The 23935-nt window shown below is 36.1% G+C and overlaps 1 protein-coding gene across 2 annotated transcripts in view; it reads left to right on the top strand.

Annotated features, from left to right (window-relative positions):
• The window catches only part of ALKBH8 (alkB homolog 8, tRNA methyltransferase), a 66867-nt gene that overhangs the window by 26483 nt on the left and 16449 nt on the right, over positions 1–23935 (top strand). For both annotated transcript variants that reach the window (XM_025356717.1, XM_025356716.1), the window contains exons 8-10: positions 6977–7083; positions 13730–13881; positions 21083–21339. In XM_025356717.1, the coding sequence (XP_025212502.1) occupies positions 6977–7083; positions 13730–13881; positions 21083–21339 (516 nt within the window). The remainder of the gene's footprint in view (positions 1–6976; positions 7084–13729; positions 13882–21082; positions 21340–23935) is intronic.

The raw sequence follows: 23935 nt of genomic DNA, 5'->3' as shown, positions 1-23935 counted from the left end.
GTGAGCCACTGCGCCCAGCCAGTGGGCCTTCATTTTAACCTGTTCTAAAGGAGCAGGCCATATGGCATAGGTAGAAGGTTTAAAGGTCACTGGCATCAGCCATTAGTCTCCAAGGTGTCTCCAGGGCAAAATTACTGTCAATTACTCTGCCCTGGAAATACCAGCAAGCTTTTCTTCCAGTTACTCTTAGCAAAGTATACTTCTGGGCATATCACCTTTTGTGGAATTTCCTCTTTGCTATTTAAAATAAAAAGCAAACTCTTATTTCATTTGGGTCAAACGAAATTGTTAGCACAACTATAAAATATTTGTGTTTGGTAGGCTATGGGAAACAGGTGGACTTTCAGCTATGAAATATTTTCTCTAGTTAAATATAGTAAGTTCTACCCTCTTAGCTTTTATCATTCTCTATGAATCACACATCGTTTTTCACATCATATTGTCGCTTGTCCAGATATTCTTTTGGGATTTCTCTAAAAGGGTTAATGATCTCGGCCTCTTTCTAACCATTAAGGATCAGGATTAAATTTGTCTTCTTTCTCAGAAGTATTCTCAGTAGCAATATATTCTTCTTTATCCTATTTTGGCAACATGGAAATCTGTTTATTCCTTCATGTGCTTTTCTGTTACGAATGTTAACTTTTCTTGGTTGATAGATTGATAACTGTGTCTGGCATTTTTGTTCTGTTGTATTTTGGGTGTGTGAAAGTTGTATAAGATGAGAATGTCTAAGGTTTTTGTTTGCTTAGGACTGAACATTATCCTCGGTCATGCCCTGTAAGCTTGCTGGGCACTTGATCTTTATTGACTCTGCCATCTCAGAAAATAGAGAAAATAGGTAAAAACAAAAAGAATAATTGGAAAAGCTCCTGTGGAGCACAATTTTCACATGGCAGAATGATTCAGCAGTTTCAGGGGAACTTTATTGATTGAACAGTTTTTTAAAGTCTTTTTATTTTGTGGTATTTTAACAAGCATTTAGTTAAAGTACAGATACTTTAAATGTGATGATACTGAAAATACTTTATTTTGATGATGGAATGTGGTAAGAAAAATTTAATTTTCATAGGAAGCCTACATTTAATTTTATAAGTAAAATTATATCTAAATTTAAAAAAACTATACTGTCAAATTATATGCCAAAATAAGTTTCAGAGATATAAAGGCTAAAATGTGCCAGAAAATTTGTAATAAAATAGGAGAGAATATTTATCTGTTCAAGATGGGGGCTTTGTAAGCATATGAGGAAATTGTGTTTTTGTGTTTTGTAGTCATAAAATAGATTGACAACATTTAAAAAATGCAGACCTTCCAAGGCCAGCTATATAAATTGTGGGGCCCAGTTCCAAATGAAAATGTCGACTCCTTATTCAGAACGTAGGAAAATGGACCAGAAAGGCACTAAAGTATAAAGCTTTTCCTTCTGTGGTCTTTCTCATCTCGTCAAAGTGATTTGTGTTTTCTATTTAGTGCCATCAGTGTAAATAAATGTAAATTTTGATTTATTGGCATGAATTTTACTATTTTTCTTCATGCAATGGCATGCATTTTACTAGTTTTAAATGCAAATGTAAGAACATCTAACTCGTGTGGAATCACCAATTTTTTTTTTTTTTGTCTTCAACTTTTATTTTAAGTTCGGGGTGCATGTGCAGGATACGCAGGTTTGTTACATAGGTAAACATGTGCCATGGTGCTTTGCTGCACAGATCATCCCATCACATAGGTATTAAGCCCAGCATCAATTAACTATTCTTCCTGATGCCCTCCCTTCCTCCACCACCCCCCTCCAACAGGCTCCAGTGTGTGATGTTCCCCTCAATGTGTCCATGTGTTATGATGATTCAGGTACCGCTTATAAGTGAGAACACGTGGTATTTGGTTTTCTGTTCCTGTGTTAGTTTGCTGAAGATAATGGCTTCCAACTCCATCTGTGTCCCTGCAAAGGACATGATCTCATTCCTTTTTATGGCTGCATAGTATTCCATGCTGGTGTATATGTACCACATTTTCTTGTTCTAGTTTATCATTGATGGGCATTTACATTGATTCCATGTCTTTGCTATTGGGAATCACCAAACTTAAACAATTTATATTTTGTACTTGTACATTCATTTGTGATCATTTTTACCAGAATAGTGGAAACACTGCACAAAACTAACTCAACAATAGCCATTTTTGTTTCACTTCTTGATTTGAGCACCTTCTGCTAACATTGTCTATCTTCTGTTTGCTGAGTAAGGAAGGACTGGAAGGAAATGGAATTATGAATTTTGAGGAGTCTGGCTCCAGGCTGAAACCCCATGTGATTTTTCAGTCGTCACCATAGGCAATGACAAAGGCTTTACCTGGTGGCCTCATGGCGGGAAGCTGCCCTCCCCATAGTAGACTTGATGCACAGCCAATGCATTACAGTCTAAGTGAAGTTGTAATGAAGGGGTCAAACCTCCCTGGCTGATCATGCTCTTATGCCTATTTGCATTCCTAGCCCAGACACCTTCATTCCTCGATCTCTTTATCTGAGGTCTTTGGCTGAGGTCCTCTTCAGGCACCTCTGCCAAGGCCTTTTTGTGGAGGAAGGAGTTGGAAACCTCAACGACACCTTCCTTAGTCTGACTTAGTACTAGCTACTTTTCAATTCCTAGTCCTTCCCCCTCACCCTTCCCTGACCGTTGAGTTTATAACACTGCCAGAACCTTTCATTTCGGGCCCCCTCAGCAGTGAGACAATCCCCACATTCATGACGATCCACCTCACCCTCAAGTCATGCAGTGTACAGTGGAGAAAAATGGGGCTGGGGGGAGTTGGTGCTTCCTCAGGTTTTAAACCTTTGTTTATACTATTATATCACAATAAGTGATCAACTTTCATTTTTGGCTTGTTGCATTGATCCACTACTCTGAGCTCTTTCTTTCAGCCTTCAGGTTGTCCTGCCATTATGGGTTCTTCTACATTATCATTTTCACTGTTAAGCGGTTGGCTAACATAGGGAAGTAACATGAATAAGAAGGGATATGATGGTGGGGTTCCTTGTGTTAAAAGAAAAACTTTAGACAAGTTAAATTTAATCAAGTTAATTGCACAATGAATGATTCATAAATCGGGCAGCACCCTGAACCAGAATAGATTCAGAGAGACTCCAGTGCTGCTGAGTGGTTGGAGAGAATTTACGGACAGAAAAAGTAAAGTGACATACAGAAAATGGAAGTGAGGTACAGAAACACCTGGATTAGTTACAGCTTGGTGTTTGCCTTATTTGGACATGGTTTGAACAGATGGCCACCTTTATTGTGTGAAACTCAGTGACTGGTAAAAGAGTAGGCAGCAGTCTGTTTAGACATCCAGTTAGATTACAGTTCTATGTATGAAGTATGTGTGAAGAAACATTTAAGCTGAACTTACAAGGAGGCAACTTTGGGCTAAATTTAATTTAACACTTGATTGCTTGTGTTTCTTAGAACACCATTGTCTTCTTTCTACATTTGAATCAAGTTCTGGCGGACCCTCTAGGCTGTCAGTGTACCCACTCACTCAGTGGTAGACATAAAGTGCTTACTGTGTACTCTGAGTCTCGGTGAACCCTCACACTTTATGTGTTCATGGGACATTGTGGACGTATTATCCAAATGGGCCTCAAGGAACTGTGGACAAGCATATTGCATGTATCTCCTTGCTCAAGCCCATGCTCCATTGTTATGTCAGACTTCATTTAACACAAGTTCAAAGATAAAGTTAAGAACTTCAATCAGCAAGAAAAAAACAAACAATCCCATCAAGAAATGGGTTAAGGACATGAATAGACAATTTTTAAAAGAAAATATACAACTGGCCAACAAGCATGTGAAAAAATGCTCAACATCGCTAATTATCAGGGAAATGCAAATCAGAACCACAATGCAATGCCACCTTACTCCTGGGAGAATGGCCATTAAAAAAAAAAAAGATGTTAGCAGGGATGTGGTAAAAAGGGAACACTTTTACACTGTTGGTCAGAATGTAAACTAGTACAACCACTATGAAAAACAGTGTGGAGATTCTTTGAAGAACTAAAAGTAGATCTGCCAATTGATCCAGCAGTCCTACTCCCGGGTATCTAACCCAGAAGAAAGGAAGTTATTATACAAAAAAGATAATTGCATGCACATGTTTATAGCAGCACCATTTGTAATTGCAAAAATACAGAACCAGCCCAAATACCTATCAGTCAACGAGTGGATAAATAAAATGTGGTATATATGGACGATGGAATACTACTCGGCCATAAAAAGAAACAAAATAATGACATTCACAGCAACCTGGATGGAATTGGAGACCATTATTCTAAGTGAAATAACTCAGAAATGGAAAACCAAACATCGTATGTTCTCACTCATAAGTGGGAGCTAAGCTATGAGGATGCAAAGGCATAAGAATGATACAGTGGACTTTGGGGACTTGGGGGAAAGGGTCGGGGGTGGGTGAGGGATAAAAGACTACACATTGTGTACAATGTGCACTGCTTGGGTGACAGGTGCACTAAAATCTCAGAAATCACCACTAAAGAACTGATCCCTGTAACAAAACACCCCCTGTTCCCCTAAAACCTATTGGAGAAGAAAAAAAAAGATGAGGAATGGTCAGTTTGATACAGAAAAAGAAAAACATTTAGCTTATTTGGTTGTATATTTTTCCTCCTTGAAACTTGGCTTGTATATGCCAGGACAAGTGTTTCAAAATTAATTAATATCATGTTCTGATATCTCTTGTGATCTAATGACTTGTTTAAGCTGAAATTTTCCTATTTGGAAATCATTACTCTGTTGACGGGAGGGAATAAGTTTGAATTTCACAAATACATATGTATTGTGTCTTTGTAAAACATGTTGAATATTGGCCAAAAAGTGTAACTTCTAGGTGGACATAGAGCTTGTCTCTCTTCACTATTGTAGCCTTTGATGTCTCCCCCAATGATTAATAAATATTTGTTTAATGAATTAGAGTCTAGTCTTCTAGAATATTTTCCCATCATGACGGTTTTCATCTGAATATCTGGACATGGATTTCCTTTAAGCCACAGATAATTGTCTCTAATAATAAATATGCTCATTATTCTTTCCTAGGTGTGGGCCTTGGCTTCTATTAAGAAAATTGAAACCTTTATAAATTGATTTAACAAGGGGCCACTGTGGTTTTCCCATTTCCCCCCAACAATTTATTATGAATTTTTTTTTTTTTTTTTTCTTGTGAGGCAGTGTCTCACTCTGTTGCCCAGGCTGGAGTGCAGTGGCATGAACTCAGCTCACTGCAACCTCCGCCTCCCAGGTTCAAGCAATTCCCCTGCCTCAGCCTCCCGAGTAGCAGGATTACCCACCACTATGCCTGGCTAATTTTTTGTATTTTTAGTAGAGACAGGATTTCTGCATGTTGGCCAGGCTGGTCTCAAACTCCTGATCTCAAGTGATCTGCCCACCTCGGCCTCTCAAAGTGCTGGGATTACAGGCGTGAGCCAACACTCTCAGCCAATTATGAATATTTTCATACAGAAAAGTTGAAGAATTGTACAGTAAATACTTATATGTCTACCACCTAGATTCTACAATTACCATTTTAATATACTTGCTTTATCAAATAATCTAACCATCTTCTCATCCTTCTGTCTGTTTATTGGTCTATCTTTTATGTATACATTTTGAGAAAGTTGCAAGTATCGATACATTTCATCTCTAAAACTTCAGAATTAATCTCTGGTGTTTCGAATGCTTTCAGGGTATGACTATATGAAATTATATGTAGACATTTGGAACAGATAACTGTTAGGAAATTAAACTCCATCACTTTATTTTCCATACTTAGATTGGAAGGCTAGGTTAGAAAGGAAGAAAACTACTTTAGCTCTGTATACTTTTTAATAGTTTACAGAGAATTTTCATGTGTATTATCTCATTTGATCCAATATTACTATTAGTGGTAATAGTAGCTAGCATTTATGGAATGCTTACTTTGTACCGGGTACTGTGCAGGTTTACCTTTAAGGAAGGTACTATGCTAAATTATTTTCATCCCACTTACGGTTGGTTGTCATATCTATTTTTCAAATGGATTGATTTGTTCACTTAAAAGAATAGTTTTCAGCCCTGTAGTAAGCCTTTTTCATTCATATTTGTCAGCTGCTGCTATTTTTAGACTGAAGTCTTTGGTTTTTGATGGGTTCCTAGGACACAAGCATTTTCTTGGATATTTTATCCTTATAGGTTGCTATTCAGAATAATATTTGAGCATAACTTAGGAAAAGTTGCTGAAAATGTCCTTTTTTTTTTTGTCTCTTTATTAATCAACCTCTAATCCCAGTATGTTACATTACTTTAAAGTCACAAAATCTCATATAATCTAATGGATTATATAAGAGTGTGCATTTAATAGTTATTTCTTCTTGGATTATTAATTATTAATATTCTATGAATAGTAAAAAACAATAGCTACTTTTTGTGTATTTATTATACAGTGTGCCAGTTATTGTGATTATCTTTATAATTGTCTGTATAATTTATGTAAAATACTGTAAGAGTTGAGAAGCAGAGTGGGGTTAAACGGCTTGTCCTGTGACACGTGACTAATACATGGAAGAGCCAGAATATGAGTGTTTCAGCTCCAGAGTCCGTGTTTGACCTCTACTCTGCTGTTTTCCATGGTGTGATCCTGAGACCACCTGCTTCATAATTTCTTGGGGTGATTATTAGATATGTAGATTTCTGAGCCTTACTCCAGACCTTCTGATTCTGAATCTCTGTGGATGAAATACCTTTTTTTTTTTTTTGGTCATTCAGTTGATTCTCATGTACAGTAAAGTTTGAGAACCACTGTGCTATGCTTTTCTACAAGCCTTATTATGTTTTAATCTCTGTTAGCCTAGAAAAATAGCCAAACTCTATTAATCATTCTTATCCTTGGAGTATATGAAATTTTGGATTGATCATTATGCTTTTATCTTTGCTTCAAGATTGTCATGGATTTTAAGCACCCAGATGGTACTGCAGTGCCAGTTATGTTGCCTCGTCGGAGTTTGCTGGTGATGACAGGAGAATCTAGATACCTTTGGACCCATGGGTATGTATTGAAATATGACAGGGTTCTTTTTACTTTATGAGACTTATCATTCTTCTGTGTCTGAGCCACAGGGACCATGCCCTGTGCCTGCAGATTGAGACTTCTGGGTTCAAAACTCCTAGGGGCATCTGTCTAGTTTTGTTTTTGTTAAACATTACCTTTTCACTTGGAAAAAAAATTTTAATTTATAGCAAACTTGCAAGCATAGTACAGTGAACTCCCTTCACCTTTCACCTGCATTTACTAATTTTGAATGTTTGGAACATTTTTTATTTCTCTCTCACATATGTTATCATTATCATTTTTACTGAATCATTTTAGAGTAAGTTATAGACATTATGGCTTACTCTTCCATGCTTCATTGTGTATTTCCTAAGAACAAGGACATAGCGTATGTCAGGGATTGGTAAGCTATGGCTAGTGGGCCACATTCAACTCTCAGGCTGTTTTTGTACAGCTCTTGAGCTGTGAATGGTTTTTACATTTTTAAAGGCTGTAAAACAAAAAAACAATGAAGAATGTTTGACAGAGACTACATGTGGCCCTCAGTGCCTAAAATATTCACTCTCTGGCCCTTTACAGAAAAAGTTGGCCAACCTCTGTTCTATAAAACCACAGTGCAGTGCTCAAATTCAGGAAATTCAACATTGATAAAATACTCTTATTGTACTCTTATACAATCCATATTCAAATATTGCTAGTTGTACGTCATAGTGCTTTAAGCATTCTTTCTGATCCAGGATTCAGTCTGTGATCCCACGTTATGTTTAAATCTTGTTAATTCTGTTTAGTCTTTTATTTGAAACAGTTTCTCAACTTTTCTTTGTTCTTAATGACATTGACTCTTTTAAGGAGGCCAATTGTGTTGTAGAATACCCTACAATTTGAGTTTGTTTGATTTAATCAAAATCTAAAGAGATGAGTATGTGCTTCTGTTAGGGATACATCTTTAGCCTTTTGAGGAGAGACCATTACACTGCTGAAATTTACATATATTGTCCCTTAAAATACTGCTGAGTTCTGTACTTATTAATTCTGTTCTGCTTTGGAGCTTTTAGCTGACATATTTTTATAAAAATTCAAGGAAATGAACATGTAAATGAATTTGTAACCTGTCCTAAATGTGAGCCATTAAAAAATGATGACCTGATTTTGTGCACTGGGGCTTAAATTTATGTGATTTTTTTTTCATGGCCATTAAAATATTTGCACTTAAAATGAAAAAAAAAAATGATGATATGATCCGTTAATTTCAGGTCTTCTTAGAATTCTGAGAATGATGACATTTTCTCTTCTGGGTTCAAGCATTTTTGCTATCACTAATGTTTAAACTTCTTAAGAGTAATATTATAACGACAGCAAATACAAAATTAGAAAATTACTTTTCATGTATATATTGTGAAAATATTTTAATCTGTTCTGGTAATAGTACAGGTTAATTTTCCTGAAACAACATTTGATCACATTATTGTCCTACTGAAAGCATGTTATGCTATTAAATGTTAATAGAGTTGTCTCTGGAAAGTTAGATTATAGGTAATATTTATTTTTAATCTTTGCTCTGGAATCAGAATTCTCTACAGTATTTTTAGGGAAAAAAACCTCAGTATTATTTTTGAGGCTGCCATTGATACACATTGCCTGTAATGTCACTGTATGTGTGTGTGTGTGTGTGTGTGTGTGTGTGTGTGTTAGGAAGAGAGAGAGATGGGGAAATGGGGGAGAGAGGGAGAGAGGGAGGCAAGGAGACCAGAGGCAAGAAAGAGAGAGAGAGGTAAATGATATACCAACCATTGACATGTTATCAGAATCTTTGGGTGGAAAGGAGAATAGATTGGAAAAGCATATTTAATACACTTACAACATGGTAAGTGTATTGACTTGATAAAACTTGATAAAACTTTTTGATTTCTATGCTGAAAAACAAAAGCACTAGAAAGCATTGTAGAGGGACATGGATTGAAAAAAGTTAACACTGCCCTGTAATTTTAATTCCAGATACCTCACTCTAACTTTAATTTGTTCAAGTTCAAATTTACCATTCTAGCCGTCACACCTTAAATCAAAGGTGGAAGACCGGTAGCACAGGGGTACACTTACTAGTCAGGTATTTTCTGTTCAGCTGATGCAATAGTTGTCCACATGGTGGCAGTTTATTTTTTTCAGTTTTCTACGTATAAAAATTAGGAGTTTTCACATAAAAATTTGAATTTTCAGCCTCTCTTGAAAATTGAGAGGATCTGACAACACTGAACCTTAGTATTGCTTGGCAGCAGTACCTGAAACTATGTATCACTAGCATTCTTTAGGTGGGGGCCTACTTCTCTAGTTCCCTACAGTTCCTACCCCTTTCTGTTACTCCGTGATCTAAGACTGAGCATCAGTTGTCATTTAACACTGTGCTTGTACTACTGTTTTTATCTTATTCAATGAAAATTGAATATTTCTTGAACTTATGTCTGTATTAAAAGTAGGAGACAGGGCTGGGTGCGGTGGCTCACACCTGTAATCCTAGCACTTTGGGAGGCCAAGGTGCGCGGATCACAACGTCAGGAGTTCGAGACCAGCCTGGCCAATATGGTGAAACCCCATCTCTACTAAAAATACAAAAATTAGCTGAGTATAGTGGCGTGTACCTGTAGTTCCAGCTACTTGGGAGGCTGAGGCAGGAGAATCACTTGAACCCAGGAGGCGGAGGTTGCAGTGAGCCAAGATCATATCACTGCACTCCAGCCTGGGTGACAGAGTGAGACTCAGTCTCAAAAAAAAAAAAAAAAAAAAAAAAGGAGATGGAAAGCTAGCCTGAATGAGAATTTATGTTTCAAGAAAAATGGCATAGAACACTGCTTTTTTGAAATGAAGATTAATCCTATGTGTTTAATGATAAACAATATATTTCTAAACAGGTTCACCTGTTTCCTTTATTTATGCCATCTGACTGGCCCCAGGAAGCATTATTTCATGAAGTTATGTGAATGCTCCTTTTAACTTATTTCTGGAGCATTTTCCTTGTGCCAGGAATTGTTCTAAAAACTTTACATATATCAACTCATTTAATTTACACAATCATAGTGGGAAGTTTGTTCCATGGTTTTGTCCTTATTTTTGAAGGAAATTGGAGCATAAACAACTTAAGTAACTTGTCACAAAGTTACTAAGTTAAGTAACAAAGTCACAAAGCAGTAAGTCTCAGAGCCAAGATCAGAAGCCTGGCAGTCTGGTTTCAGAATCTGTGCTCTTACCAATGACATTATGGCTAAATTTGCTTGCTCCCTTTTCTCTGAACTTACACTGTGCCTTCTAACCTTCACACCTTTGCCAGCCCTGTATCTGTTAACATATAGCTCTTTTACTTCCTTCATAATTTATCAAGCTTTCCTGACTACATAAACTTGAAATAATGTATTCCTTATCTTAACTTTTAAAGTCTGTATTGTTTCCTACTACCTTGAGATGTCTCTAATATTATATTGAACTATTATTTAAATCTATAAAACTCTTTTTATATTCTTAGTGAATATTGTCCCAATTTGATTATAATTTGAGTGCAAAGGGAAAAAGATGTTTAGCAATGTTTACATAAATCATTACTTTAACACATGCATCACCTGTTCTTAAATATTTGAGATTGTTGGAAAAGCAGTTAGAAACTCCTTGGCCTTTGCCTGAAGTTACACTTTAGGCAAGTGAAGTAATTGATTTAAAAGAGCCATAACAGAGAATGACTTAACTCTTCAGAAGAGAATTAGTTTGCTAACAAGAGCTTCAAGATACTTATTCCTCTAAAATATGTTGACTTTGTTCAATACCGTAGTTTTAATCATTTGTAGCTATTAAAACAAAAGTAATACAAATTTGGGCAATGATTGCTTTCTTTTTTTCCCTCTAAAAAGTTGCCTTTAGCACAAGATTTTTAAAAAGAGCCATTCTCCTACCTTGTTTTATGAGGCTAGCATTAATTACCCTTGACATCAAAACATATGAAAGACATTAAATAAAAGAAAATTACAAACCCACATCTCTCATAACAGAGGTGAGAAAATCCATAACAGAACATTAGAAAGTCAAATCTTGCAATATATATATAAAAAGAAAATATAACCTAGCGGAGTTTATACCAGTATTTCACAGTTGGTTTAGCATTTCAAAAATCAATGTAATTCATCACATTAAAGGAATAAAGGAGAAAAGGCATAATCATCTTGATTGATGCAAAAAAGTATATTTGACAAAATTTAGTACCCATTCATGATAAAAACCCAGCAAACTAGGACAAGAAGGGAACTTCTTCAGTGCAACAAAGGGTATTTATGAAAAACAAACAGCTGATATCATACTTAATGGTATTTTATTGAACAAGTCAGGGATGTCCGCTCATACTTCTTCTATTTAATGTTATATTGGATATCTCAGACAGTATGAGAAGTCAAGAAAAAGAACTAAAAATCATAAATATTTGAAAGGAAGGAGTAAAATTCTTTATTTGTAGATTACGTTATTGTGGATGTAGAAAATCCTAGAGAATCTACAAAACAAGTTCCAGAACTAATAAATGAATTTAGTGTCATACAAGGTCAATATTTAGAAATTAATTTTTAGAAGATGAAATAAAAATGCTATTTAAAATAGCATCAAGACTCATAAATGTTTCCTTTCCAGTACTCAGAATTAATTTATTGGGGTGTTGTTTAAAAAGCAATTAGCCTGAGAATTCTGTTTCTTACAACAGATGGGGTGAAATATAGCAATGACAAAATGAAAGTTGAGAATTGGAATACATTATATTTTTCATTTTAGGATCAAATCCATTTTAGGTCGACATTTCTCTTTCCAGATCACCTGGCTGTTATTACAGTAAAGAGGTATCAACAACTTAAGTAAACAATTACAATTTTATATATTTTGCTGAGATCCTTCAGGATTAGCACATTCTCTGTGAATATGAAGCCTATTTCCATAGAGAGATAACCTTGCCTAGAGTAAATCAAGAAGATCTGAGTCTTAGGAATAAGTTTTTAAAAGATATGTAACACACATAGACTGAAAATTCTAGGAAAATTATTGCTATCCCTAGGAAACTTAATATAGTTAATACATCAGTTGTCCCCCAAATCTATGGAGACAGTGTAATTCCAATCAAAACTCCAGAAAGCTTTTTTTTTTTTTTTTTTTTGTCAAAATTGACAAACTGATTCTAAAATTTATAAGGAAATGTGATTGTCAAAACAATCTTGAAACAATGTTAGGGGATTTATTCTGCTTGATTTTTAAGACTTACTATACGGCTATATAGTCAAAATAGTATTGTTGTACAGATAGACAGACAGATCAGGGTGACAGTATAGTCCAGAGATAACTCCACATATACAAGGTCAGTTGATTTTTGCCAAAGATACCAATGTAATTAAATGTGGAAAGGAAATTTTTCATCAGATGGTGCTGGAACAACTGAATATCCGTGTGGAAATAAAATGAACCTGAATCTATCTCATACCATTCACAAAAATTAATTTGAGGTAGATCATAGATTTAAATGTAAAAGCAAAAACTATGAAATGGTCTAAAAGAAACTTTGTAAAAAGCTATTTTTGTAAGCTTGAGGTAGCCAAAGTTTTTTTAAAGAGAGATTTCATAACACACTATTAAGAAATAATAAATTGGAACTCATCAAAATTGAAAACTTCTGCTCATCTAAAGATACCATTGAGACAATGAGAAGGCAGCCACACATGGGGAGAAAATACCTGCTATGTATTTACGCTTACATCTATATCTTTATCATTCTGTATCTAACAAGCAATTGGGCAAAAGGGTGGGACAGATCCTTCATCAAAAAATGATCTATGCATGTCTAATAAGCACATGAAGAGATGTATAACATCATTAGTCATTAGATAAATAATAAAACTGCAAATTTATACCACATGCTACTCACTAAAATGACTAAAATTTAAAACTCAGAAAATACCAAGTGTTGGTGAGAATGTTAACCAGCCTGGAACTCTCATATGTTGCTGGTTGCAGTGTAACATTGTACAACTACCTTGGACAACCAGAAGTTTCTTACCTTATGACCCACCAGTTTCACTCCTTATTACCTGTTAAAACCCACCAATTTGACTCCTAGGTATTTTCCCAAGAGTAATAAATCTATAAATCCAAAAATGATATGTATAAGAATGTTCACAGAAGCTTTATTTATAATAATCCCAAACTATGGACTTGTAATTACCAGGTAGTTGTTTTTAATTTTTAAAAATCCAGTCCAGTAATCTTTGTTTTTAATTGGAGTTTTTAATACTTTTACATTTAATATATTACTGATAATGAATTTAAATTTACCATCTATTTGTTTCCTCTTGGCATCAGCTGTCCTTTTTTTTTCTTTAGAATTGGTGTTAGTTAAATGTTTATTTAATTTCCCCCTGGAATAATTTGTTGTACATTCTTTTAATATTAGTGTCTTGAAGATAATTTCCTTAAATACTTTTATTTCCTTGTTTTTCCGCAATGTCTAACAATTCAGAGAATCCATTAGATATTTGTAATAAATTATTCTAGATTTTCTCTATTCACTTAACATTTTTAAAGGCCTGAAATATTTTTAATACAATGTTAAGTAAATTTTTTTGACTATTGCTTTTAGAATCACATGCAGAAAATTTGATACTGTTCAAGCATCTGAGAATCCTAAAAGTGGAATTATCACCAGTGATGTTGGAGACTTAACTTTAAGCAAGAGGGGACTACGAACATCATTTACATTTAGGAAAGTGAGGCAAACACCCTGTAACTGTAGTAAGTATATACTCTTATCTCTTCTGTAAAATGGAGTCAATTTAATATAAAAGTCCTTTAAGGTCCTGTCAACACCTAGGAGAGCTTTTTCTGAATCTCTCTAATTGCATTTCCTGTATTTCGCCTTGTATTGCACTTTCATGCATTTTTTTTTCCTTTATCAAATTTATTTATTTACTTATTATTATACTTTAAGTTCTAGGGTACATGTGCACAACGTGCAGGTTTGTTACATATGTATACATGTGCCATGTTGGTGTAGTTTCTTTTGCTGTGCAGTAGCTCTTTAGTTTAATTAGCTCCTATTTGTCAATTTAGGCTTTCGTTGCCATTGCTTTTGGTGTTTTAGTCATGAAGTCCTTGCCCATGCCTATGTCCTGAATGGTACTGCCTAGGTTTTCCTCAAGGGTTTTTATGGTTTTAGGTCTAACATTTAAGTCTTTAATACATCTTGAATTAATTTTTGTATAAGGTGTAAGGAAGGGATGCAGTTTCAGCTTTCTATACATGGCTAGCCAGTTTTCCCAGCACCATTTTTTAAATAGGGAATCCTTTCCCAATTGCTTGTTTTTGTCAGGTTTGTCAAAGATCAGATGGTTGTAGATATGTGGTATTATTTCTGAGGGCTCTGTTCTGTTCCATTGGTCTAGATCTCTGTTTTGGTACCGGGATCATGCTGTTTTGGTTACTGTATCCTTGTAGTATAGTTTAAAGTCAGGTAGCGTGATGCCTCCAGCTTTGTTCTTTTGACTTAGGATTGTCTTGGCAATGTGGTCTCTTTTTTGGTTCCATATGAACTTTAAAGCAGTTTTTTCCAATTCTGTGAAGAAAGTCATTGGTGGCTTAATGGAGATGGCATTGAATCTATAAATTATCTTGGGCAGTATGGCCATTTTCACGATATTGTTTCTTCCTATCCAGAGCATGGAATGTTTTTCCATTTGTTTGTGTCCTCTTTTATTTCGTTGAGCAGTGGTTTGTAGTTCTCCTTGAAGAGGTCCTTCACATCCCTTGTAAGTTGGATTCCTAGGTATTTTATTCTCTTTGAAGCAATTGTGAATGGGAGTTCACTCATGATTTGGCTCTCTGTTTGTCTGTTATTTGTGTATAGGAATGCTTGTGATTTTTTGCACATTGATTTTGTATCCTGAGACTTTGCTGAAGTTGCTTATCAGCTTAAGGAGATTTTGGGTTGAGACAATGGGATTTTCTAAATATACAATCATGTCATCTGCAAACAGGGACAATTTGACTTCCTCTTTTCCTAATTGAATACCTTTTATTTCTTTCTCCTGCCTGATTGCCCTGGCCAGAACTTCCAACACTATGTTGAATAGGAGTGGTGAGAGAGGGCATCCCTGTCTTGTGCCAGGTTTCAAAGGGAATGCCTCCAGTTTTTGCCCATTCAGTATGATATTGGCTGTGGGTTTGTCATAAATAGCTCTTATTATTTTGAGATACGTCCCATCAATACCGAATTTTTTGAGAGTTTTTAGCATGAAGGGGTGTTGAATTTTATTGAAGGCCTTTTCTGCATCTATTGAGATAATCATATGGTCTTTGTCTTTGGTGCTGTTTATATGATGGATTATGTTTATTGATATGCGTATGTTGAACCAGCCTTGCCTCCCAGGGATGAAGCCAACTTGATCGTGGTGCATAAGGTTTGTGATGTGCTGCCGGATTCGGTTTGCCCGTATTTTGTTGAGGATTTTTGCGTCAATGTTCATCAGGGATATTGGTCTAAAATTCTCTTTTTTGTGTGTGTGTCTGTGCCAGGCTTTGGTATCAGGATGATGCTGGCCTCATAAGATGAGTTAGGGAGGATTCCCTCCTTTTCTATTGATTGGAATAGTTTCAGAAGGAATGGTACCAGCTCCTCTTTGTACCTCTGATAGAATTCAGCTGTGAATCTGTCTGGTCCTAGACTTTTTTGGTTTGTAGGCTATTAATTATTGCCTCAATTTCAGAGCCTGTTATTGGTCAGATTCATAAAGTAAGTCCTTAGAGACCAACAAAGAGACTTAGACTCCCACACAATAATAATGGGAGACTTCAACACCCCACTGTCAACATTAGACAGAACATTGAGACAGAAAGTTAACAGGGATATCCAGGAATTGAACTCAGCTGTGCACCAAGCAGACCTAATAGACATCTACAGAACTCTCCACCCCAAATCAAGAGAATATACATTCTTCTCAGCACCACGTCGCACTTATTCCAAAACTGACCACATAGTTGGAAGTAAAGCACTCCTCAGCAAATGTAAAAAACAGAAATTATAACAATCTGTCCCCCAGACCACAGTGCAATCAAACTAGAAGTCAGTATTGAGAAACTCCCTCAAAACCACTCAACTACATGGAAACTGAACAACCTGCTCCTGAATGACTACTGGGTACATAACGAAATGAAGGCAGAAATAAAGATGTTCTTTGAAACCAATGAGAACAAAGACAAAACATACCAGAATCTCTGGGACACATTTAAAGCAGTGTGTAGAGGGAAATTTATAGCACTAAATGCCCACAGGAGAAAGTAGGAAAGATCTAAAATTGACAGCCTAACATCACAATTAAAAGAACTAGAGAAGCAAGAGCAAACACATTCAAAAGCTAGCAGAAGGCAAGAAATAACTAAAATCAGAGCAGAACTGAAGGAGATAGAGACACATAAAACCCTTGAAAAAAATCAATGAATCCAGGAGCCGGTTTTTTTGAAAAGATCAACAAAATTGATAGACTGCTAGCAAGACTAATACAGCAGAAAAGAGAGAAGAATCAAATAGACGCAATAAAAAATGATAAAGGAGAGACATGGGAACACTTTTACACTGTTGGTGGGACTGTAAACTAATTCAATCATTGTGGAAGACAGTGTGGCAATTCCTCAAATATGTAGAACTAGAAATACCATTTGACCCAGCCATCCCATTACTGGGTATATACCCAAAGGATTACAAATCATGCTGCTATAAAGACACATGCACACGTATGTTTATTGTGGCACTATTCACACTAGCAAAGACTTGGAAACAACCCAAATGTCCATCCATGATAGACTGGGTTAAGAAATTGTGGCACATATACACCATGGAATACTATGCAGCCATAAAAAAGGAATGAGTTCATGTCCTTTGTAGGGACATGGATGAAGCTGGAAACCATCATTCTGAGCAAACTATTGCAAGGAAAAAAAACCAAACACTGCATGTTGTCACTCATAGGTGGGAATTGAACCACGAGAACACTTGGACACCAGGTAGGGAACATCACACACCAGGGCCTGTCATGGGGTTGGGGGCGGGGGGAGGGATAGCATTAGGAGATATACCTAATGTAAATGATGAGTTAATGGGTGCAGCACACCAACATGACACATGTGTACATATGTAACAAACCTGCACGTTGTGCACATGTACCCTAGAACTTAAAGTAAAATTAAAAAATATATATATAAAAGTAAAAAAAAAAAATGATAAAGGGAGATATCACCATCAATCCCACAGAAACACAAACTACCATCGGAGAATACTATAAATACCTCTACGCAAAAAAACTAGAAAATCTAGAAGAGATGGATAAATTCCTGGACACATGCACCCTCCCAAGACTAACCCAGGAAGAAGTTGAATCCCTCAATAGATCATGCACTTTTCTTTCTTTCTTTCTTTTTTTTTTTGAGATGGAATCTCGCTGTGTCGCCCAGGCTGGAGCGCAGTGGTGCGATCTCGGCTCACTGCAAATTCCACCTCCCGGGTTCACGCCATTCTCTTGCCTCAGCCTCCCGAGTAGCTGGGACTACAGGCACCCGCCACCATGCCCAGCTAAGTTTTTTGTGTTTTTTAGTAGAGACGGGGTTTCACCGTGTTAGTCAGGATGGTCTCGATCTCTTGACCTCGTGATCCACCCGCCTCGGCCTCCCAAAGTGCTGGGATTACAGGCTTGAGCCACCACGCCTGGCCATCATGCACTTTTCTTAACCACCCTCATTAGAGTTTACATTCTTTGAAGGGAGGGTCTGCATCTTATCATTTTCATTTTTTCCAAATTTTGTACTTGAGTTGGGTGCCCAATAAATATTTTCCTTATTGAAGTAACAGTTAAGAGTGCTACAATTGGAGGCCAACAAAATATTACTTGTTTAAAAATAGGTATTGTTGGGAATGGTTTGTCAGGATTCTAAATTATTTCTTATTAATCCAACAGGGAAATTGGAGATGACAAATTGTCCTATAGTACATAACTCTAGGGAGATAAGCAATAGTTTATGTTTTAGTCAATTTGAAAACTCAGAAGGGAATAAAAACTGTTCAAAAACTTGTCAAGAGGATGCTATTTTGAATTGTCTATACAAGTACGTCATGTTCTGGATTTCTTTGACTCAATTAACAGACACCTCTTGCATTTTGTAAATACTGTTTTGTAATGATCAGGATAATAAAATCCTTTTTATATCTTTGGGGGTTTTAATTATGGGTGGTATCTACCAATAGCTTTTGGATTTAGTCATAATCTTAAAAATTTACTTCAAAAGTCTTACAGTATCTACAAAATGTTATCCTTTTAAAAATCTTGAAATTTCTATATTTTATATCTTGATGTTAGTGAAGCTCAAAATAACTTTTTATTTTACTAAAGGTGTCCTTGAAGGCTTAAAAATCAAATTTTAAAAGTTAAATTTTAAATGTTCATTTATTTGATGAATATCGAACATTGCAGATAGTGAGTTACATGGTATAGAAAAATAAAGCATGACTCCTGTTCTTAAGGAACTTAAAGTGTAGTTGGAGACACAAGCTAGTTTTCTTATGCAAATGTCTGTCATGGGCGTTTATTAAATGTAAGAAAGTATTATTGGGGATTCAGTTTACAGATTTTTTTTTTTTTTAAGATGAAAAATAATTGTGGCCGGCATAGTGGCTCATGCCTGTAATCCCAGCACTTTGGGAGGCTGAGGCAGGAGAATTGCTTGAGGCCAGGAGTTCAAAATCAGCTTGGACAACATAGCAAGACCCACTCTCTACAAAAAAATGAAATCAAAATTTAGACAGGCATGGTGGTGTGTGCCTGTGGTCCTACCTACTAGGAAAGCTGAGGCGGGAGGATTGTGTGAGTCTAGGAGTTCGAGGCTGCAGTGAGCTATGATCACGCCACATCACTGCAGCCTGGGTGACAGAGCAAGACCCTGTCTCAAAACAAAAAAACAGCAACGAAAACCCCCCAAATTATACATGTTTATCATGTACAACATGATGTTTTAAAATATATAAAACGTATATATTGTAGAATGGCTCAATTGAGCTAATTAACATGTATTACTTCACATACTTATACTTTTTTGTGATGAGAACACTTAAAAATTTATTCTCGGCTGGGCGTGATGGCTCACGCCTGTAATCCCAGCACTTTGGGAGGCCGAAGCGGGCGGATTACCTGAGGTCAGGAGTTCCAGACCAGCCTGGCCAACATGGTGAAACCCTGTCGGTACTAAAAATACAAAAATTAGCCAGGCTTGGTGGCACACACTTGTAATCCCAGCTACTCGGGAGGCTGAGGCAGGAGAATCGCTTGAACCCGGGAGGCGGAGGTTGCAGTGAGCTGATATCATGCCACTGCACTCCAGCCTGGGTGACAGAGCGAGACTCTGTCTCAAAAAAAAAAAACAAAAAAAACACAAGGTATTCTCATAGTGATTTTCAAGAATACAATATATTATTATTAACTGTAGTCACCATGTTTTACACTAGATCCCTGGGACTTATTCTATCTAACTGAAATTTTGTATCCTTTTATTAGCATCTTCCCAGCTCCCACCCCCAAATGCCCCAGCCCCTGGTAACCACCATTCTACCACTCTCTATTCTGTGAGATCAGCTTTTTTTAGATTCCATGTATGAGTGAGATTGTGTAGTATTTGTCTTCTCTGTATGACTTATTTCACTTAACATAATATCCTCCAGGTTTATCCGTGTTGTGAATGGCAAGATTTCCTTCTGTTTGTGGCAGAATAGTATTCTGTTGTGTATATGTACCATATTTTCTTTTTCCATTCATTCACTGATAGGCACTTTGAGTCCATGCCTTGGCTGTTGTGAGTAATGTTGCAGTAAACATGTGAGTGCAGATGTCTTTCTGACACACTAATTTCATTTTCTTTGGCTATATAACCCATACTGGGATTACTGGTTTATAAGATAGTACTTATTTTTTATTTTTTTTGAGCAAGGCAGAGAAGGGTTTTATTGAGTGACAGAACAGCTCTAATACAAGGGGGGATTGAACCTGAAGTGGGTTCTACATGAGAGGGGGCCTGCAGGTGGGTAGTCCCCTATTTCTAATTTTTTGAAGAACCTCTGTTCTTACTATAGCATGGAACAAGCAAAGATTTAAAGTGAGTGTTAGACATTATTACAGAGAATAGGGAACAACTTCAAAATTAATTTGAGACAATGTATTCTAAATTTCCTCTGTCATCAGCTCTGCTTGGTGGTGTTCTCCCTGGGATTTGCTTATTCTACTGAAGCAAGCAACATAGTGTAGTCATTGAGAATGTGGGCTCTGGAGTCTACACTGCCTGGGTTCAATTCGTGGCTGTATGACTTAGTATCTCTGTCTTTAGGAATGGTCTTAGCTTCTTTGTGCTTCAGTTTTGTCATCTGTAAGTGGATGTCATGGTACCTATCTCATTGCATTACTGTGAGAATTGAGGCAATGCTTAAAAACCGCTTCAAATGGTGTTCAGTAAATGCTTGTGGTTATTACCAAATGACACTTTGCCTCCAGGTCTTGTTCTTCTGAGAGCTCTACGGTGCCCATAACTCCTATCTCCTTTACCTACCAAGGTTACTTTAGCTAAATTTTTCCCAGTTAGGCCAGACCTATTAAGATGCTTTTCTGAATAAGAGGACTTTTAATCTCAAAATTAAATCTATATATAACTGTATTTAATCTAGAGATTAAATAGGCATAATCACTAAGGCAGATGCAGAATTGTAGTCATGTATTGTTGTAAATGGATTTTCCCCATTCTTTTTATATTAGACTTATTAGGGAAGAACTTTTCCTTTTAACGGATAAATCGGAGTCTATCTACCCACCAAATTTGCACTGATTTTTTTTTCATTTACGAAAACTTGATACCGTATGAGTGATTCTGATAAAAAGGAAAGGTGTGTATTGCTTTGTTTTTCATTAAGGTTACCCTTTGGTCTGTGACAGCCAGAGGAAAGAGGCTCCTCCCTCATTTCCAGAGAGTGATAAAGAAGCCTCACGGCTGGAGCAAGAGTACGTCCATCAAGTTTATGAAGAGATTGCTGGACACTTCAGCAGCACGAGACATACCCCTTGGCCGCACATTGTGGAGTTTTTGAAGGCTTTGCCAAGTGGTTCGATAGTGGCCGATATTGGATGTGGTAATGGAAAGTATCTTGGCGTCAATAAGGAGTTATATATGGCAAGTAATGTTGCTTTTGACTTTCTTTTTGCTTAATTTGCAGTGGTTATCATATCTTTCTTCCTCATGATATAATGCTGTTTTTTTAGATCATTGCCAGAAAATTATAACCAATAGATTGAATATTAATGAACACTGCCTCATTCTTTCTTATTCCTCTAGGAATTTATGGGCACACCATCATTATATACATTTTTTTTCCCATTAGTTTTTGCTTTCTACCACTATTATTTTATCAGTAAAACTATCTTATAGCTGTAAAACTCTTTACAGAGTAGAAAGGATTTTTATAGAAATCTTTTTTTGACTTGGATGCCCCTAAGTATGAAGAAGATAAAGCTGATATTTTCATCCATCTTTTGCAAATGAAGAAATTGGGGCTCACAGTCATCATGTTAATTTCCTGGTGTCATATAATTAGGGGACGTAACTGGAAATTGAACCTATGTCTTCTACTCCAAACTTCACTCATAGTAGAAAAACATTTCTATTTATTGGCATCTTACTGTTGAGGAAACTAAGGCTCAAATAGATTAAAAACTTGACCAAGGTTGCAAGGGCTAGACTGTCTGATTCCAGAGTGTCTGTTTTCAGTTGCTATCATTTTTTTTTTCTATGAGCCATTTTTTTTTTCCCGCTGTGCTAAGAAGTAGGATGTTCTTGTTTTGGTGTATTGTTGTAAGTAATCTTATTTTAACCCTTGCTCTGTGAGGACTGGAGCTTCCCTTTCTCTAGATTAGGGGATTTAGGATGAGAGTAAGGGAGTAAGAAAAAAGAAGAGAGCGCAGCCAACATTCCTGGGTTATTGGGGTATGTCAGATCACTTCTTATCTTTATTTTTACTCCATCCTAGATATTGTACACCTACATGAAAAAAGTTACTACAATTGTCCCTTGGTATATAAAATTGAAGCCAAATCAAATAATAAATAAAATGCATATTTAATGATCATAAAAAATGTAGCATAAAAGAGAAAAGTGATATATCATTCTTCTAAGAGATTACATTTTTATCACCCCTACATGAGCAGCAGTGGCTGTTCTTTGTAGGGCCATACACCTCAAATGCCTCTGGTTACAGTCACCTAGGATTCTTCCGAGGAAGTACAAACAATACATTGAAAAAAGTATATTAGTCCCTTGGTATCTGTGGGGAATTATTTCCAGGGCCCTGTGGATACCAAAATCTGTAGAAGCTCAAGTCTCTGATACAAAATTATGTAGTATTTGCAAATAACCTATGCACATCCTCCTGTATATTTAAAATTGTCTGTAGATTACTTATGATATGTAATACAATGTAAATGCTATGTAAATAGTTGTTAGACAGTATTGCTTAGGGACTAATGACAAGAAAAAAGTCTGTAGTTACTTGAATCCCTGGATGTGGAACTCATAGATATGGAGGGCTGGTTGTATTACAGCTTAGGAAATGTAGAGTTTGTACATTAGCAGGTGGATAAAAGAATAGAGTTTCATCAAGATAAGACAATGATATTCATATATTGTTACCCTGTTTACAATTAAATTTTAATTTATAAAGAATAAGGCCTAGTGAATTAATTTTGTTCATGTTGAAGAGGAAATAGATCTTTGATGTGTCACTTAAAATCACAGCTAACCACAGTTCAAAACAAGGTGATATTTTCTAGTGTTTTAATCTAAAGATACGTCCAAAAATATTTCTCAGTAGGCTCTGCTTTTGCACTTCCTTGTTGATAATCCATGGTTTTATCTAGTCAGGTATGATTCATGACAGTGAAACTAGGTTGAAGTCAAATACACTGATTTAGTCATAGTGATAACATTCTGTTACAATTGAGAAGAATGATTTCTTGAATTATTTTTTGAATAATTTGAATAATTCAAATATATAATTCAAATTGTGTTCAGGAAACGAACACAATCTGCAGCTGATTCCAGAGGGAATATATTTGGAAGGATTAGAAAATCATAAGTATATTCACTCAGTTTATCAGCAGCAGTCTGTACATAATTCTTTCCTGTCTGTTGTTCCCCGGAGCTTACTGCATTGCCTGATTTCCAGGCATACAGTACTTGGCATGTGGTGGAAGCTTACTAATTAATGGTTTGTTCAATGGTGAGGAGCAAACCTGTGAATTTACCTTCAGCTTCTTACATGAAAACCAAAATATATACAGTGCTGTGTTTGTCAGCCTTGAAGGCATGTTACAACCTCAAAATGGGTGGGACTTACCACAGGATAAAATTACCTAGATCTAGGATCTAGATTTCTCTTTTTATGTAGAATCCAGGGCACTCCTTATTCCATATGTTTTAATAACTAACATTTACATAGCACTTCAATGGTTAATTAAATATTTAGTATAGATCATTTCATTTGATTCTCATATTAACCCTGATAAATAGGTATTTTTCTCTTTATTTTTTAGATTAGGAAACAGAGGCTTTGAGATAGTAAGTAGCTCTCCTAGGTTATTCAGCTAGTTATTGCTGAAACCAGAATTCAAATTCAGAGTTTACAGGTTGAGCATGCCTAATATGAAAATTTGAAATCTTAAATTCTACAAAATCTGAACCTTTTTGAGTAGCAACATGACACTCAAAGGAAATG

Source organism: Theropithecus gelada, chromosome 14 (genome assembly GCF_003255815.1).
Source record: "Theropithecus gelada isolate Dixy chromosome 14, Tgel_1.0, whole genome shotgun sequence".
Taxonomy (NCBI): domain Eukaryota; kingdom Metazoa; phylum Chordata; class Mammalia; order Primates; family Cercopithecidae; genus Theropithecus; species Theropithecus gelada.
This window is presented reverse-complemented; position numbering and strand designations above follow the sequence as displayed.